The sequence below is a fragment of the Sinocyclocheilus rhinocerous genome, unplaced genomic scaffold, assembly GCF_001515625.1.
Source record: "Sinocyclocheilus rhinocerous isolate Xijiao unplaced genomic scaffold, SAMN03320098_v1.1 scaffold334, whole genome shotgun sequence".
NCBI lineage: Eukaryota > Metazoa > Chordata > Actinopteri > Cypriniformes > Cyprinidae > Sinocyclocheilus > Sinocyclocheilus rhinocerous.
The window spans coordinates 724,492-741,308 of NW_015658500.1; the positions used below are offsets into that span (position 1 = coordinate 724,492).

Below are 16,817 nucleotides of genomic sequence, written 5' to 3' on the forward strand. Positions count from 1 at the left end.
TCAATGTAGCTAATGTTAAATATCTTGAAATAAAGTAACTTAGCTACAATAACAACAACAGTAACTATTAGATACTGTATTTAGCTGCTTACCTACATACTTAAATTTGTAGACAAAGTTGAGACACATTGGGCCAAACTGTCCAACATTTCCGACAACAATTCCAGTCACTATAGTGACTCGCCAATGATCAAATCTCGTATTTTACAAGGCCAGCAGTATAGGGGTCATGTAAAGGATGCGTGTCAAACCCCGAATCAAGCCCTATATATAACATCTAATAAAATCTAAGTGCTAAAATAAAATAATAAAAAAAAAAAAATAAAATAAAATAAAATAAAATAAAATAAAAACTCCCGGAATCATCTATCCTTCTGCTTTTTTCCATTTATTTTCCTCCAAGTGTAAGTGTATGTGTTAATCAAAGGTCTATAGGAACCAAGAAAGGGTAGCACAAACAGACAAGACACAACCTACCCACGGGACCGGGTCTAAGGACACTCTCTACTTTTAGAGTTTATTTTATTTCATCATGTGCTTGTCATATGCTCAGATAGAGCACTTGGGCAGCACTTGTTAAGTGGTCCATTGAGACGTTTGTGATATTGTTAGCCGTGGTAAATGGCTCCATGGGGTTTAAGATATGGAGACATGTGAATGCCATAGATTAAAGCTTGATAAAATGGAGAGAGAAAGCAGAAGAACTATTTAAATGGAGAAGGATGATTTTTCTCTCAATGTCTCTTATTTTGTCCTATGCTTTTATCTTTGCTTGCGCTAGCTTCTTTTCATTCCAAACTCTTCTATTTCCTAGCCCCAATTTCTCTTTATCTCAGTCTGTCAGAAAGTAGAAATGTTATAAATTGGATGTTGTAGTCTGATTCTGACAACAAAAAATGTAAGATGTAAAAAGTAATTAAAAAATGAATAAAAATGTCCTGTTCATGGGGTACTAATTGAACTTTTTGCCACATGCTAATGATTTATAAAACTGTAATTTGTATTTTTTTTTAAATAGAAAAATATATTTTTGTCTCAGTGGGATTGTTTTTGTGAATTTTTTTTTCTATCAACACCTTACACTAGATAAGACATGATTACATTGTGATTTTGATACTCGTGTGACTCTAATTGTAAAAGTAAATTCTAAGTGAATTCTAAGTAAAGTAAAATAAAAAAATAAAATCCCAATCAAATAAAAAAATAAAATAAAATAAAATAAATATTTCATGCCTGCATGCTGCATTTGCACTCACTGGTATGCTGCTAGTCCCTGTGAGGGACGGCGTGCTGCTGTCAGTGCCAGGTGGCTCGCTGTGTGTCTGTGTGGGTGTGTAGATAGTGAGGGCTGCGGCGTGCTCAGGGACTGGACTGGGCCCCGTGTAGTCCTGCCCAGGGTGGGTGTATTCGCCAGGCAACCCATTCTGAGGTGGAGGGGGAGGATACTGCGCTGGAGCATACGGCTGAGCCATGGCTTCTGGGGGAGCTGGGGCCTCCTGGTTACCCTGGAAAGAAAGGAGGAGAGAGATTTTTATCAGTTTTATTCTTACATATCTCATTCTAATCCAGTTTTTCTGGCTCTTCAAGGAACAATGCCTGCAATGAGATGTGACAAGAGCGATCATCATAAGAGCCCCGAATGCCTGGGTCGTGATAACACATGATAGGAGAGAATGGGACCTAATTCCATGATAATGGCAGAACAACTACTGTACCTGACAATCTGAACCTGAATCATATACCACGATAAGCCTCAGATATTAAAACCACTTATAGTGATTCAATCCAAGCACTGATATGGATCCCTGTTCCTGCTGCTGAGAGGAATCAGCCCCATACACTTTTTCACCTTTAAAGTCCCCATGAAATCAAAATTAAAGTTTTTTGGGTGTTAGTATCAATATGTTAGTCTTAAGGTTATCTATAAGGCAGTGTGCTCCAAAACAGTGACAAAATTCGCATTTAGAAGATATAAGCATTCAAAGCTTGCAGTTCGTCACTTCCGCCAAAAACGGCTCAACGTTTTTTTTGACGTCACATCGTACTTCAGCTTCTCATCAAACTTTCTGTCCAATCAAATGCTCTCTAGAATCCGAAGCGGCCGCCCCTACACTATAAAATAGACGCTGAAGCCGCGGCTGAAATCGGTCACTTGTCCACAGAATTAGTATTTTCTGTACAGTGAATGGCACGTAGTGCACTATATAGGGGACAGGGAACGATTCAAACAGTGTAAATATGCTTTCCATTGAGGAAAAAAAGTCGTCTGGTTTCGCGCTGTGTCACGCTAACCATCGCACCGCACACACACTCTGCTCCAGTACAGAGACACGATAGCACGGAGCGGATCACATACGCGAGTCGGCGCAGACCACAAAATGTATCGGAGCTATTTGAATTCTACACAGAATGCTATATTTTATAGCAATATGGATGAGATTGTGGCTGGCATACCCTGTCAAATGCGGCTTTACGGAGCTCCACGGCTCCGAACGGCTCTAGCCCAAGCTGTGATATAAACGAACGCTATTGGCTATTTTAAAAAGGGGCGGGGCTGCTTGATATGTCCCGCCCTGTCTTCCTGTTTCAGTTAAAATGACGTCAACACATAGAGTAACGCTGCGTGTTTCTAAGCATTTCAGGGGACCTTTAATAGTACGACTAATATATGTTATTCAAATTTGTTAAGTGTTAAAAGAAGAAATATTGAAGAATATTCAAATATTTTTATACAGCAACAGGTCATAGTGGCTACTGTACATCTTTCAAACTCCAAAAATAACCAAACACCAGCATAATAGCACCATAAAAGTAGCCCGAATTACTTGTGCTCTGTATTCAAAGTCTTCTAAATAGATTATACAATACAATATATTATGTACAATAGATTATGATTAAATGATTTGCTGATAATTCTGACCTCCAGAACTCCAGAGCCTCTCTGACCGAATCACTTCTGAACCTGAGAATCAGATCTGTGAATGATTTGTTCTTTTAAATGATTTGGACTGATTCTGTTCTCAAGTTCAGCTCACTCAATAATCCTCACTGCGGGAAAGTTTATCAGCGAATTTAAACATTTCTGTGTGTTCCTTACATAAATCTGTCCAAAAACTTAGTGAATAGGTCACAGGGCTTCTTTTATGGAGGTCTTTGGAACGATTTGGTTGCTATGAACTGTAATTGTATGGAAAAAAATATTACATGAAGATTCATCAAAATTCTCCTTTTGTAAAGAAAAAGAAGAAGAGAAAAGCATTTGCAACAAGACTAGGGTGAGTAAATGACTGAATTGTAATATTTGGCTGAACTGTTCCTTCAAGTGAAGCTAAAGCATGATTTTTCTTTGTCTTATCAGAGAAAAGCAGCAGCATCTGAGATGCGTGGGGTCCCGGCTGCTGAATGGCTTTATCTGGGCCCTATCATATCAGCTCTCAGAGAACATTACAAGACTGCTTGATCAAGGCAACAAACTTACTTTATAGAGCAGCGCTCGATAGATTTGCTGCCCGAGTGACAGGGTTCTAAATTGCTCTCTTGGCAAGCAGCATGTGCGAGATCAATTAACTGATACATTTTTGATTATAACCTTTGATTTAAATTACAGGTTTCTAATACAAGCTGCTGTTTCTCATTTTCATGGCCTCTCGCGTCTTTTCCCTCATATTCACCTCCCTCTGTTTCACTCATTCTGTCTCACTTATGCGCTTTCTCTTGCTCTCTGTCTCCGCGCTGGAATTAAATAAGTATCTACACCCTCATTTAGGTCTCTGTGTGAAGAGGTGTCTTTCTTTCGCTCTGTGTATCAGCATGTAAATGAATGTGCTTTTTCTTTCTTATCCATTTCTCTCCACTGAAGAGGATGCAAATGAGATTCTTTACTCTGTTGCTTTCTCGTTCATTTTGAGTCACTGAAGAACGAACACAATGTTTTCTAATCTTATCAGTGAACATTAGGATGTGGCGGCGCATCATTTTTCTCTCTTTCTCTGACAGGTGTCATCATTTGTGCCGGTGGAGACTGGCTTGGTGACTGTTCTTGAAGTGCAGTTTAAAGGCCCAATGAACAAAACTGATTGATGGGCACAGTTTTCTGTCCTGAGATGACGTATTTCCTGTTCAGACAGGAAGTTTGGGCGGGACATATAGAAGGGATTTTAACTTTTTCAGAAAGTAATTAAAAATGATTAGTATACAAAATAATATAATCATATTATTATATTTATTTAAAAAAATAAAATAAATTTTGGGAGCGTGTGTGTTGTGAGATGATGAGAGATGAGAAGTACTAATTTGGACATAATGCAGGTGTGCTAGCATGTTGGCGTGCAAGGGCTAATCTCTCAGGCAGTGTACTGTGTGTGTGTGTTATGACAGAGGAGGGCTACTCTCTGGGGCAGAGTGCTGTTGTCAGCACAGGTGCAACTGGGTCATCAGTACAAAGTATATTGTGTGTTTTTGGGTGAATGTGTGTTTGTGTATTTTATGTGTCTGAATCTTGCTATATAAAAGCTGCTTACCCCGAGGGACTCATATCAATGTATTAATCTTATACAAATGTATGACCTTGGAGTTTGACCCCATCCTGAGAGCTCATGGCAAAGAGAGGCAATAACAGCTCCTTAACCAACCTTTGGGTAATGGGATCTCTCTTGCACTTACTGTGCCTGCTCCTTAATTAATCAAAATCTGATGAGCTTAAAAAAAAAAAAAACACCAGGCACCCCTGGACACAAACGACTTCCTGTTTGGAACCACGCAAGTATTTTGCACAGACGATAACATTCTTAATTAATACTGAATATGAATTGAAAAAGCAAACAAAATGCAGAATTGCATTTTAATCTAATAGAATTAAAATGAATTGAAATTGTGAAAACAATTCTAATTCTTTCTTTGAAATTATTTTATAAAAATGAAATTATTATAATAGAATTATTAAAATTAATAAAAAATATAAGTCTGTGGTGCTTGAGAGCTGTTGGCTCTTGAGGACCCATGTTTGAGTACATCCGATGGTCATTTCCCAATCCCATTCCCTCAACTTTCCTGTCTTTCTCAATTGTCCTATAATATGGGCTAAAAAGCCCATAAATAAAATTACAAAAAGAGAAAATATCAGCAGAATTTCGTCTCTTCCGCCTTTTCAAACGCTGTCCATTACAGAAGGCCAATGAAGAGTCGTAGGAAACTCAGACCCTTTCTTTCCCATTTCTGCTTGATTGTTATTAACCTTTTTTCACTGACTAAGCAGCATTAGGCAGCAGCAGCTTTGGCTGGGGAGGGATGCAGTTTAATAGAAGTGGGGAGAAATGCATTAATGTAAATGTAGTGGAAACAATGAGAGGCCTGGCCATTGACATGTTGGCAAACAAATGAGGCTTTCCTCTCAATTAGAGTCAATGCTCCATTATCCAAATGAAAAACGCACTCTTCCGTGGCCGAACGCACGACGGACAGGCGTGGAGGGGTGAGAAGGAGTGAGGAATAAGAAAGGGGGAATTTTATTACTTCTCAGTTCTTTCTATCTGTTTGCACTTTCTTACACATGTCTCGAAGTTCCAGGAGCTCAAACCGAGACACTGACGCAACATGCAGTGTGCTAAGCATCGATGTACAGTTCCGTTTTGATGAAACATGTACAGTTTGATACACAAACACACAAGCCCGTACATGCAACTTCAGTTACATGGGGCGCTGAACTCAAGTTTTGACAAGTGTGGGTGTTCTATTGATTATATGTGGAAGTTTGTCTCTCTCGGTCTGCATTTCCGTCCATCTAACACTGCATCTCTTGCTTTCATCTCACTCCTCAAGTTGCACCACCCAGGCCGTGTCTGACTCTCTCCTAGTCAGACTGAGGAAAAAGAGTGAGGCAGTCCATAGCCTGGGGTGGATATTGTAATTCACTAAAACATTAAGCAGTATTGATGCAGCCCCCCATTTCTAAGCGCCAATGGGGGTGAGGTCTGTCCAGCGGCCTGAAAAACAGTAGACAAGCCTGACAGGGAGGGGTGGTCTTCACTCTATCTTGGGAGGTGGGCAGAAAGCAAGGTGGGGGGATCCGGGTGAGGTGCTCGCACACCCATAAAGTCTGCCGGAAATGGCTTTCGCTTGAAATCACCTTATTATTACCATGTGTGTTGACTCCGTGCTATGAAATATTCAGCGAGCTAAATGGACGAGTAAGCCACATTTTCCGAAGATAAGATGAAGGATAGGGAGCAGCTTCCTTTGCATCTGGTGAGCTATGAGGCGGATGAAACAGTCAGTAATCCAGCCTCACATTTTCAACGTGTTTTTTCCGGCTCTTGCACCTGCAAACAACATAATGTGCTTTGTTTCCTCGTTTTTACACCTGTGCTGAAGGTGTTTGGTTTCTAAACCCGCCTGGCCTTTGTTTTTTGTTGTTTCTATATGCATTAGGTTTTTTTTTTCTGGAAGGTTAAGCGAAAATGACCTAAGAGAGCTGACGCCCGATTAGCTCCCATTAGATCCGCCTGCGGTCACAGAGAGCTTGAGTGATGACCTGAGCTTGTACCATACTTCACCACAGACGCCGAGAGGATGTGCGGTAAAACTGAACCTCTGGGACTGTCCGTCATCGCAGCGGTCAGAGAGTGACCACTACATGATGTGAGGTTACGGAGAGATGAGAGAGAGAGATGAGAGAGAAAAGGTGTGGTGAAATGTCTGAAGTCAGTTGAAAGAGTTCCTCAGAACTTGATTCGGTTGAGAAGCCTTTTAAATTCTAATGGAATTCCTGCTAATAAGATGCAGAAATTCCAATTTTAATTTACTTTAACTTACAAATGCAGAATTTAAGATCATCATCCAGTAACAGCCAAGTCTTGTACTTAATATTATGTTTTATAATATTATATCTTATATTTAACTTGAAAAGGAAAGTTTGTCAAGATAAAATTGGAATGTTGCTGTGATAAGCTTGTTTGAAAAGTTTAAAAAGCCTTGAAGTTTGAAGGTTATAAGGGAAGATAGATAGATAGATCGATCGATAGATAGTATAATATAATATAATAGCTTATTTTCTTTTAAACTGAAACGAGACAGACAGACATCATCATGTTAAAATAATATGAATGCCAGTTTAGTAAATTTCTACTTCTGTCAATTCAAATTTAATTTACAATTCAAATTGATTCTCAATGAATTCAAATTGAGAGTCAATTCTTAAATTCTGATTTTGTCCAACTCTACTGTACATTACAGCAATGCTGAAAAGCCATCAGCACCATGGACAGCTCCCATGATGCACTGGGTGAGAGGGAACAAAAGCTTGCTGTAACATCAGAGATCTGACCTCTCTGTGTCTGATCACACATTTAATATTCCTATACGAGTCTACACACTGAATAACAACAATTCTGTTCACATATCTCTCATCCTACATCATATAGTCAAACCTGACATGATTTAAAAATAGCCATTACTGTTATGAGAAGTGCCAAACCACACAGGAAATACATACAGGCTTCATATAGGGAAGCCAAAACAAACCATTCATCCTTCATCTTACATGGGCAGACTGCGAGACTGAACTGAGAACGATGCAGGGCCATGAAGAGGAGAAATATCACTGGCTATGTGGTTTTGTTTTTGATAAACTTAAATCAGAAATTGATATTTAATACAGCCCTCCACTGCGGCAGCTTTTATTTAATCAGTGCCCTTTCCACATCGTTCTGTGGAATGAGACTCCGATAGCTTATAAATGTGAAAGACAGAAACGAGAGTGCGAGTCTGAGAGAGAACCGAAGGAGGAGAGAGAAAGATCTCCATCGATATGACTGAAGCCATGACACACTAAAAACATCCCTCGATCCTTGCTGTCAAATTGCACCCGTAAATGATTTCCGTGATGAGCTAAATGGTATTATCCACCCCCAACCCCTATTCCTCCACCCTCCGCCAGCCTCAGAGCCCCAGCCGATGCTCGCTAAATGAATTTATTTCCTTCCCAATGGGCAGAGTGAGTGGGGCATCCTAGTCATTCAAGCCAGGATTTAACCCTTAGCCTTACCACCGGGACCACAAACAGCCACTCCACAGGTTGCAAGACGAATGGAGCCCAAGATTGGCAATAACTCAAGACCTTTCATCAGTTTCAAAGGGAAGCCTTATGCAATTTTTGATCAACGCTGTTGGTAAATGCTTGCGAAAGCTCGACACAAACACGGGAAGGAATAAAAATCCTCAGTGGAGCAAATCACGGATGCTCAGAGCTCTGCTTGAAGTTTGAGATGTTTTGCGAGTGAGTTGGACAGGCGTGTAAGTGACTGTCACCAGACCAGCGAGGATAGAAGACGCCGCTACATCAAGAACTACACTAATGTGACTACAGAACAAAACAGGACATTTTAATATGAATCTACTGCCTCAAACACACACACACACACACACACACACACGCACGCACGCACACACACACACACACACACACACACACACACATTTTCTTCTTTTATTTGAATCTACAAGACAAGCAACAAAAACGGAATCCAAATACCTTGGGAAGTCAGTTTGCAAGATGACAGGTACACATGGCTAACATACATTCACAAGTCCTTATATTTATAACATTCAACACTCAAGGATAGACAAAACATCTTCGTTTCCATATTTGCATACTCCCTATAATGGCTGAAACTGAACAAAATTTTGCGAGTTTGCCTGCCAGTTCCACATGTTGTATTTAGCTTTGAAAACTGCTTGGTTTTGCAATAGACATTTAACTTGGGTTTATCTTAAATAGTTTGAATTACACACACACACACACACACACACACACACACACACACACAAACAAAAAGACAGAATCCTGTCATAGAAAGGCTGAATTTTCAGCAGCCATTACTCCAGTCTTTTCTTCAGTGCTCAAGAAACATTTATTATTATCAATATTATTATCAAAACAGTTGTGCTTCATATTTTTGTGGAAACCGTGATACATTTTTTTCAGGATTCTTTGACAAATAAAAAGTTCACAAGATCTGTATGTGAAATATAAATCATCTGAGTCAACTAATCATGTGTACCAGAGGAAAATGCTATTGCTAGTAAAACAAAGTAAAACTATCTAAACTATCTATTTATTAAAACAACAAATTTATTAGAGAAAAATTTTTTTTTTTCTAAAGTTTATTTTCCTTATCTCATTGGCAAAGAGTTTTTTTCTTGTTTTAAAGGGGTCATTGGATGCTACATGCACTTTTACAAGCAGTTTGAACTGAAATGTACACACCACCCTATAATGATAAAAATCCACCCAGTGGTTTTTTTAATCTACTAAAATCTTTACCCCTTTCTCAAATCGAGCCAATCTCAGATGCCTGTCTGTGTGACATCACAAAAAAAGGCCCCGCACACGATAGTTAGATTGACAGTGGCGTTTCAGCACAGACTGGACCAATGTATTTTTCGATGAGTCCGCTTTAGCAATAATAACGTAACCTGCTTGATGGAAAAGGTTTAAAAATTTTCATAATAAATCCACACCATTTGCTACTCAAAACTAGCCAAAACTAACCGCGTTTCGAGGGGTCCCCCGGTAAAAATTGCATTCCGGGGGCTAAAATACACGTTATTGGGGTCGCTTCAACCCGCAGACATGAAAAACAACCCAGTGATAAAGTAGCCCAATTCCACGTGAAAACCACGGACTTGGCAACTGTGACGGATAGTAATGTCTACAACGGACACGACACGAAGAGAGGGGCGGGGTCAGCAGAGCTCATTAACATTTAAAGGAAAATGCTACAAAACAGCTTGCTCTGAAAAGAGCTGTTTCTGACAGGATAAAAAAGGTGTTTTTTACACTACCATTGAGAAATTTTAACCAAACTATGTTACAGACTTTTCATTAAGACCCTAAAGAATCATATCAACTTGTGGAAAATAGGCATCCAATGACCCCTTTAAGTATTAATCTAACAAAACTGAATGAGATTTATGGTTAAACAACAACAACAATTAGCCAATGAGGTAAGAAATAAATACATAATATTAAAATAATAATAAATTTTAATGTTATTTTTATCACCCTTACAGCCACCTCTTTGGTGTATTGGTTCTTTGGCAATATTGTATCTAAAACAATCATCCCAATAAAGTACTTTGAAATTGAAATTGAGTGAAGGGTGAATTTGGGCTGGTCGGGGCCAGCCGGTATCGATCTGCTCTCAGCGGAGCGCTTCCATAGCTGCAAGCCTCATGCCACGCCTCCAGTCTGATTACTGAGAAGCACTCTGCTGGTGCAAATTGGATTGAAAAGCCCCTCCCAAGCGTACTTAGGAAATCATTTCCAAGGCTAGGCTGCTGCTTCTCTCACGTCGGCCAAGCACAGGTCCTTCCCGGTGCCCCCGAGTGTTTTGGGAACAGACCTTGTGAGAGCTTGTGTTACTGTGCGCGTGTTTGTTTGGGTACTGCTAGGATCCCTCCTCTTATTTACAGACGTAATCTATTTTAATCTATGAGTCATAGGGTCCATTTCCCCCCTCCCAGCCATTACGCCAATGTATTCATTTCTCTTTTCTACTACACAGTCACACACACGCACACACCCACCCACTAGCACTCCGTATTGAGTGTGTGTGAACTCAAGCGTAAGAATGAGAGCTGCTGTGGTGTGTCTGTCTCACCTAGTTGTAACACCATGACATAAAGCAGGTTTGAAGGGTGAAATTTAGCGCTGTGAGTGAGCAGCGGTCTCTGAGTGTGTTTTAAAATGGTGAGCACAGCAGCGTAGGAATGCTATTGTTTTTTCCAGATGATAAAATCCTCTGTGGTGACAGCAGTGTGTGATGTGAGAGTGATTTTCCATGCAAAACTGGCAGACAGGACTTGGGATCAACAAAAGCCCAAAGGTCTGCTGCATTCTGGGAAGAGCAGGCACAGAGGAGAAGTTGCTGGTAAGTTTGGAGAGGGAGAATTGTTTATTTATGTAACAGTATCTCTCAGAGTTGACTAACACTGACCTAGTCATGTGTACCAGAGGAAAATGCAATTGCTAAAAATATAGTAAAACGATCTAAACTTTATTAAAACAACTAATTTATTAGAGAAACAAAATTGTTTAAGATATTAGGACTTGCTTTTCTAAACCTTTTCTAAAGTTTATTTTACTTCTCTCATTGGCAAATAGTTTTTGTCTTGTTTCAAGTATTAATCTAACAAAATGTAATGAGGTTTATGGTTAATAAAACAACAAAAATTTGCCAATGAGGTAAGAAAAACAACATTAATTTAAAATATAAACCCTGAAAAGCCTAAAAATTCTGAAATTTTGCTTGAAGTACTGTAAATTTATATTGTTTTAAGACAATCAATAGACAGACAGACAGACAGATATGAGTTAGATAGATAGATAGATAGATAGATCAATGTTTTGTCGTGGCTGGTTAGGACAAAAATGATGAGGGAGGGACATTATCACGCAGAGAACCAACAACTCACACATGCATGCGCACTAAACCACACATGCAGCACGTTCCTATAGATTTCTCTCTGTAAAACCCTGTGGTGATGTGCACAAGAGAACATCTTAGGTATGCAGACATTCAACATTAAAGACAGCACTGCCTCTCTATATCCCAGTAGGTGAACAGTAAGGATGCAGCATTGCACCCGCAGGACCCGAGCGATGCCCCCTAAAGCTCCCAGTCAAAGACTAATACAGGGAAGGGGGGCACTTCAAAAGCAGTAAACAACTATTTCTCATATATTCCTCCCTCGAAGCTAGTGTGGATCGTAATATATAAATAAGCTGCCTTTATATTCTTTGAACTCCAATAAAAGCAAAAAATCTGGGATATTAAATCATAAGAAGTACATGACGGTTCTGTATTAACATCAGGTTTTCTTGTAGGTTTAAAAAGATTAGAACCACCCCATTTTGTCCAGATTGTTGTAGTTCTAATATACAAAAACGTGCGGGATAACATAGACACATACACTGCGATTAGTGCGGACATCGTAAACAGGAAGCGCATCCTCTTTTGCTATGTTTAATATTGATGGTTTTCTCCAGACTTCAGACAGAGGGAGACATTGGGGGACGATTTTCCCAAAACACAGCAGACATTTAGTCAGTAAACAAAAATATTGGTGGTCTAGTAGGATCCATTTTAATTAGACAAATCACACCATTTTCATTGCTCTCTGCTTTCTCTTTTCCCATTCGCTCGTTTGAAAATTTTTAAGCTTGCGCTAATCATAGACTCTCGGGGCCAAACACTCCCTGCGCCCACTGCATGGAATGAGAAACAAACTTATTTAAAAGACTCAAACATTTTTTCTTCTTATCTCTAATAAAACAGAAAACACAAAAGCTGCCTAGTGCAAGTCAATAATACACTTTCAGGAATCCATGACAAAACCTAGAGAGAAGGAACAGAGAGAGTTACCTTAGGTTTAGTGATGACATCCTACTGACGTTAGCTGTAACCTTCATGTTCTGTTTGGGGCCTTAGAGATTTTAACATTCAAACATTTTAACCTCAAACTTAACATTGAACTATCAGGGCTGCGTTTCTCAAAAGCATTGTGAGATGCTTTTTGGAAACACAGCCCAGGCTAACGACTTGGCCAAATCTTGCAAAATTTCAACTTGATACAACATTTCAAAGGTTCTCTACAAATTTTTTAAAAACAATATTACTCATGTTTGGGTTCTCAGAAAGAAGGATACAAGGATAGTTCAAGTTGATGGTAGCCACTGACTTCCATAGTATGGAAAAAATACAATGGAAGTCAATGGTCAATACCAACATTCTTAAAAATATCTTCTGTGTACAGCAGAAGAAAGAAACTCATACAGGTTTGGAACAAATGGAGAGTGAGTAAATGATGGCAATTCATTTTTTGGGGTGAACAATCCCTTTAATAAGAACTGTCTACTGAGTTTTGATTAGGTAAGAGGAAACAAGCTCTAAAAAGGAAAACAAGAAGCAAATCTAAAAATTAATATCATTATTTTATATTCTTATTTTATTTTATGTATATCATTTGGGGCACCAAACATAAAAACAACAGTCAATTTCAACAGAACATGAAGGTTAAATTGGAACATGGACAAAAACTGGAAAAAAGGGGGCAGAAATGAGAAAGTAAGGCTCATCAGCATGTCTGTATCTGTCATCTTGACATGGTTATAATTTTTGAATGTAAACACATGCAAACAAGTGGCTGAACTCTATGTCCAGCTAGTCTAGATGCAGCTTTGTCTATCTTTCTTTCTTCCTCCGTCTGACCTCCTATTCCCAGCCCCTACCTGAGAAGCTTCATAATACCGCTGTAATTCGTTTTGTCCCTTGACAACAGTTTTTAATAACTTTTATTAATTAGGGCTGTCCTATGGCCTGTCAGCTGGAATATTATTTTATTCAGGGACCATTAGGTTGTCTGTTACCCCTGTGAAGTGTGTGTGTGTGTGTGTGTGAAAGAGAAGAATCTGCTTCAGTGAATGACATCGGCATACATCACTTCTGAAGTGAAATTATTGCTCATACACTCCCAGACAAAATCTGCAGCCTTACACATTTTCTGTGGCGATTTTAGAGGGAAATCTGTTAAATTCTGCTTTAAAAAATTGTTTAGAGTCCCATACACGCACATAGGCTTATTTGCGCACACATAATCATAGTATGGCTCATATTTAATGAAGTGAATCGCATTTCAGGCATTATCCCTTAATGAAATGACATTCTCCTGCTGAAAATCCAGCATGGCCCCGTTCTAATCATAACTCTGATTGGCCAGCTGACCCAGTGCATTGTGATTGGCCGAACACCACAAGCACGCATCGGAAATGTAACACCCCTTTCCATAATCGCGAGCTTCAGCTTTCAACATAAATGTAAAGACAGTACATAATGTCCTTAGTTTTACCATCAGCTCAAGCCTGAAAGGGGAACAGAGTCATGTGACAGACACAGTGATGATGCTCGTATGTAATTGCAGTACACAAGCCGCGATTAAGAAAGCTGACTCCACTGTGATGTTACCCTGTCTCTCTCTCAAGCACACACACACACGACGCGATACTCTACACGGCACAAAACTCCGAAACCACGCCTTCTTTCTTTGCATGAACATTTGGGCGGCATTACGCAAATATTTCCACATCGTGATGTAGAGATGTGGGGGCGTGTTTGAATGAGGCGTTTTAGCCCGGTCTGGATCAGCCTTCTCTTTTAGATAGAATAAATCCTTTTGTGGGAGACTTTGAGCTTTGTAACTCTGCAGATCTTATACATGCACAAATAGCTACATAATACACTAAAAAAAAGGAAAAATAGAAATCGCATCATATGACCCCTTTAAAAAAAGGTCCTTCAACATGAAAGGCATACAGATCCCCCCCCAGTATTCAGAAAATGTCTGTATTGTTATTTTCCAACAAAAATCAATGGTGATCACTTCCTGTCAAGATAGAACTTTTAATAAATAAATAATATAATAATTTAAAAAGTTAATTTAGGATTTGAACCTGGGTGTCATTGCACACTATACTCAAACTGCCTGTTTTATATATATATATATATATATACACTGTTCAAAAGTTTGGGGTCGGTAAGATGATATTTTATTATTATTTTTAACCTAGGCTGCATTTATTTTATCAAAAGTGCGGTAAAACTGTATTGTGAAAAATTATAATTTAAAATAACAGTTTTCTATTTTAATTTATTTTATAATATTTTATAGAAAATTATTCCTGTGATGACAAAGCTATTTTGTGCTCAAGAAACATTTCTTATTATTATCAATGTTGAAAACAGTTGTGCTGCTTAATATCTTTGTGGATACAGTGATACATTTATCTATATAATTATTTAATTAATAGAAGGACCAATATTTGTTTGAAATAATTTTTTGTAATATTAGAAGTGTCTTTACTTATAATCACTTCTGATCAATTTAATGCTTCCTTGCTGAATTAAAGTATTAATTTGTTTAAAAAAAAAGAAAAAAAAAAAGATAAATAATAAAATAAATAAATAAAAAGCTTACTGACCCCAAACCCCAGACTAACACATTTTACAATTAAATAATGAACTATTATTGTGATTATTATTTTTATTATTTTTATCTTTTTTTTTCTCAAACAGTTTGGTCATATCTTGCCAAATGTTATTAATGTTATAATTGTCTGTGTACATGAGTTTTGCTATTCCAATGCTCTGGTTGGTCATGATTCACTTTTGAGTCTGATGAGTGTGTGTGTTACTAGTTCTTGTCTTGGCTGCATTGTGCTAAAGGACATGCAGGGGAATCTAATTTAACAGCTGACTGAGTAGCGATCAGCCAATGTTCCCTGGCACACACACACACACACACACACACACACACACACACAGACCAGAGGTTGACCCTGAGAAAGAGAGCGGTAGACCCCTAGATCCAGACCAGAGACCACATATAGAGACAAATGAGAGAGAACAAGATAAAACCAGAGAGAAGAAGCCAGAGAACGAGCACTATATACAAAGAACCACAGATATTCTTGAAGCAGAGAGAGCTGAAAAGCAGCAGAGGGAAGCTGAGAGATAGATAGGGAGAGATCAGCGTTTGAGAGTATTGGATGGATTAAACGGGAGCGAGCGAAGCAGAGCTGCTTGTAATTCCGGGGGAGTCTTCACTCGGGCTGGTCGCAGCTCCCACTAGACCTGCTACATGATATTCACTAACCCCAGTAACAATGGCAAACATATGTAAATCAGACACAGCGCCGGATCCAATCAGGGCTCATCACAAAGCCACTGACACACTCTTCACAGACAGCGAAGGCCACAGCGCGCACCGTCTCACTCTCTCGGCTCCGAGTCCCCATCTCTCTGCTCGTCTCTGGTCCATTTCTGCGCTACATCATGTGGCTTTGTTTATACCATTGATGTCTTACGTTCTCTTTTTCGGCGACATTGTCACAGTCTCACAATTACATCTTTCCTTTGGCCCTTCTTTTCTTTCACTCCATTCATTCTCTCGCTCTTTCCGCCATGAAAGAGAAAACAAACATGAGCATCACAGGACAGCTGAAGCTAATTAAATTGCTTATCGATTCTAATTATAAAGATTTCTACTAAAGAGATTGCAACCAGTCAAAGCACATTTTCCGAACATACATTAAAAATGTCTTTGTTATCCGTATTGCATTTTTGCTCTCATTTCAGAACGCAGAGGAAAGAGGCAAAAGCTATCAATACTAATGATCCATGAATCTCATCTTCTTAATGAAAGGGGTGACTAATTAAATCCACCATTCGAAAACTTCCTCCAGCAAAACAATTGTACAGAAGTCATGTGAACGAGAGCTGAGTGGATGGACAGAGCAGTAACTGATGAAATGATGGAGATCACATGCAGATGGCCGTTTGAAAGAGAAGCACGACCGACAGTCTCGATTACCCACTCGTCTCTGTGAACAGAGACAACAGAGGAGCTGGAGATCAATACATTGATAGGTATCTGTCAAACAAGGCCGCTGCACTGAACAGTGATGGTTAATAGTTATATGTATCTGATTAAAAAGCGTGCGTCCAGTTTATAGCCGGACAGGGAGCTGCTGATGAGGTGTAATTTGGAGGACGATCATCGATGCACTTACGCTGCTTATAAACCGCATTAACTTCAGTGCTCCTGAAAACAACCAAAGAAAGCTATAAGCTTGTCAGTATTGAGGAAGTCCCTGCTGAAAAGACCAGCTGAGACCAGCATGAATTTCCATTCTGGGCAGGCTGGCTTACCTTGGTGTGCTGGTTTGGAACACACTCTGTTGAAAAAAAAGAGGGAAGCAAAAG

The 16,817-nt window shown here is 39.1% G+C and overlaps 1 protein-coding gene across 5 annotated transcripts in view; it reads right to left on the reverse strand.

Moving 5' to 3' along the window:
* LOC107722221 (RNA binding protein fox-1 homolog 3-like) overlaps positions 1–16,817 on the reverse strand; it is a 446,938-nt gene that overhangs the window by 33,532 nt on the left and 396,589 nt on the right. For all 5 annotated transcript variants that reach the window (XM_016530499.1, XM_016530495.1, XM_016530496.1 and 2 more), the window contains one exon: positions 1,257–1,505. In XM_016530499.1, the coding sequence (XP_016385985.1) occupies positions 1,257–1,505 (249 nt within the window). The remainder of the gene's footprint in view (positions 1–1,256; positions 1,506–16,817) is intronic.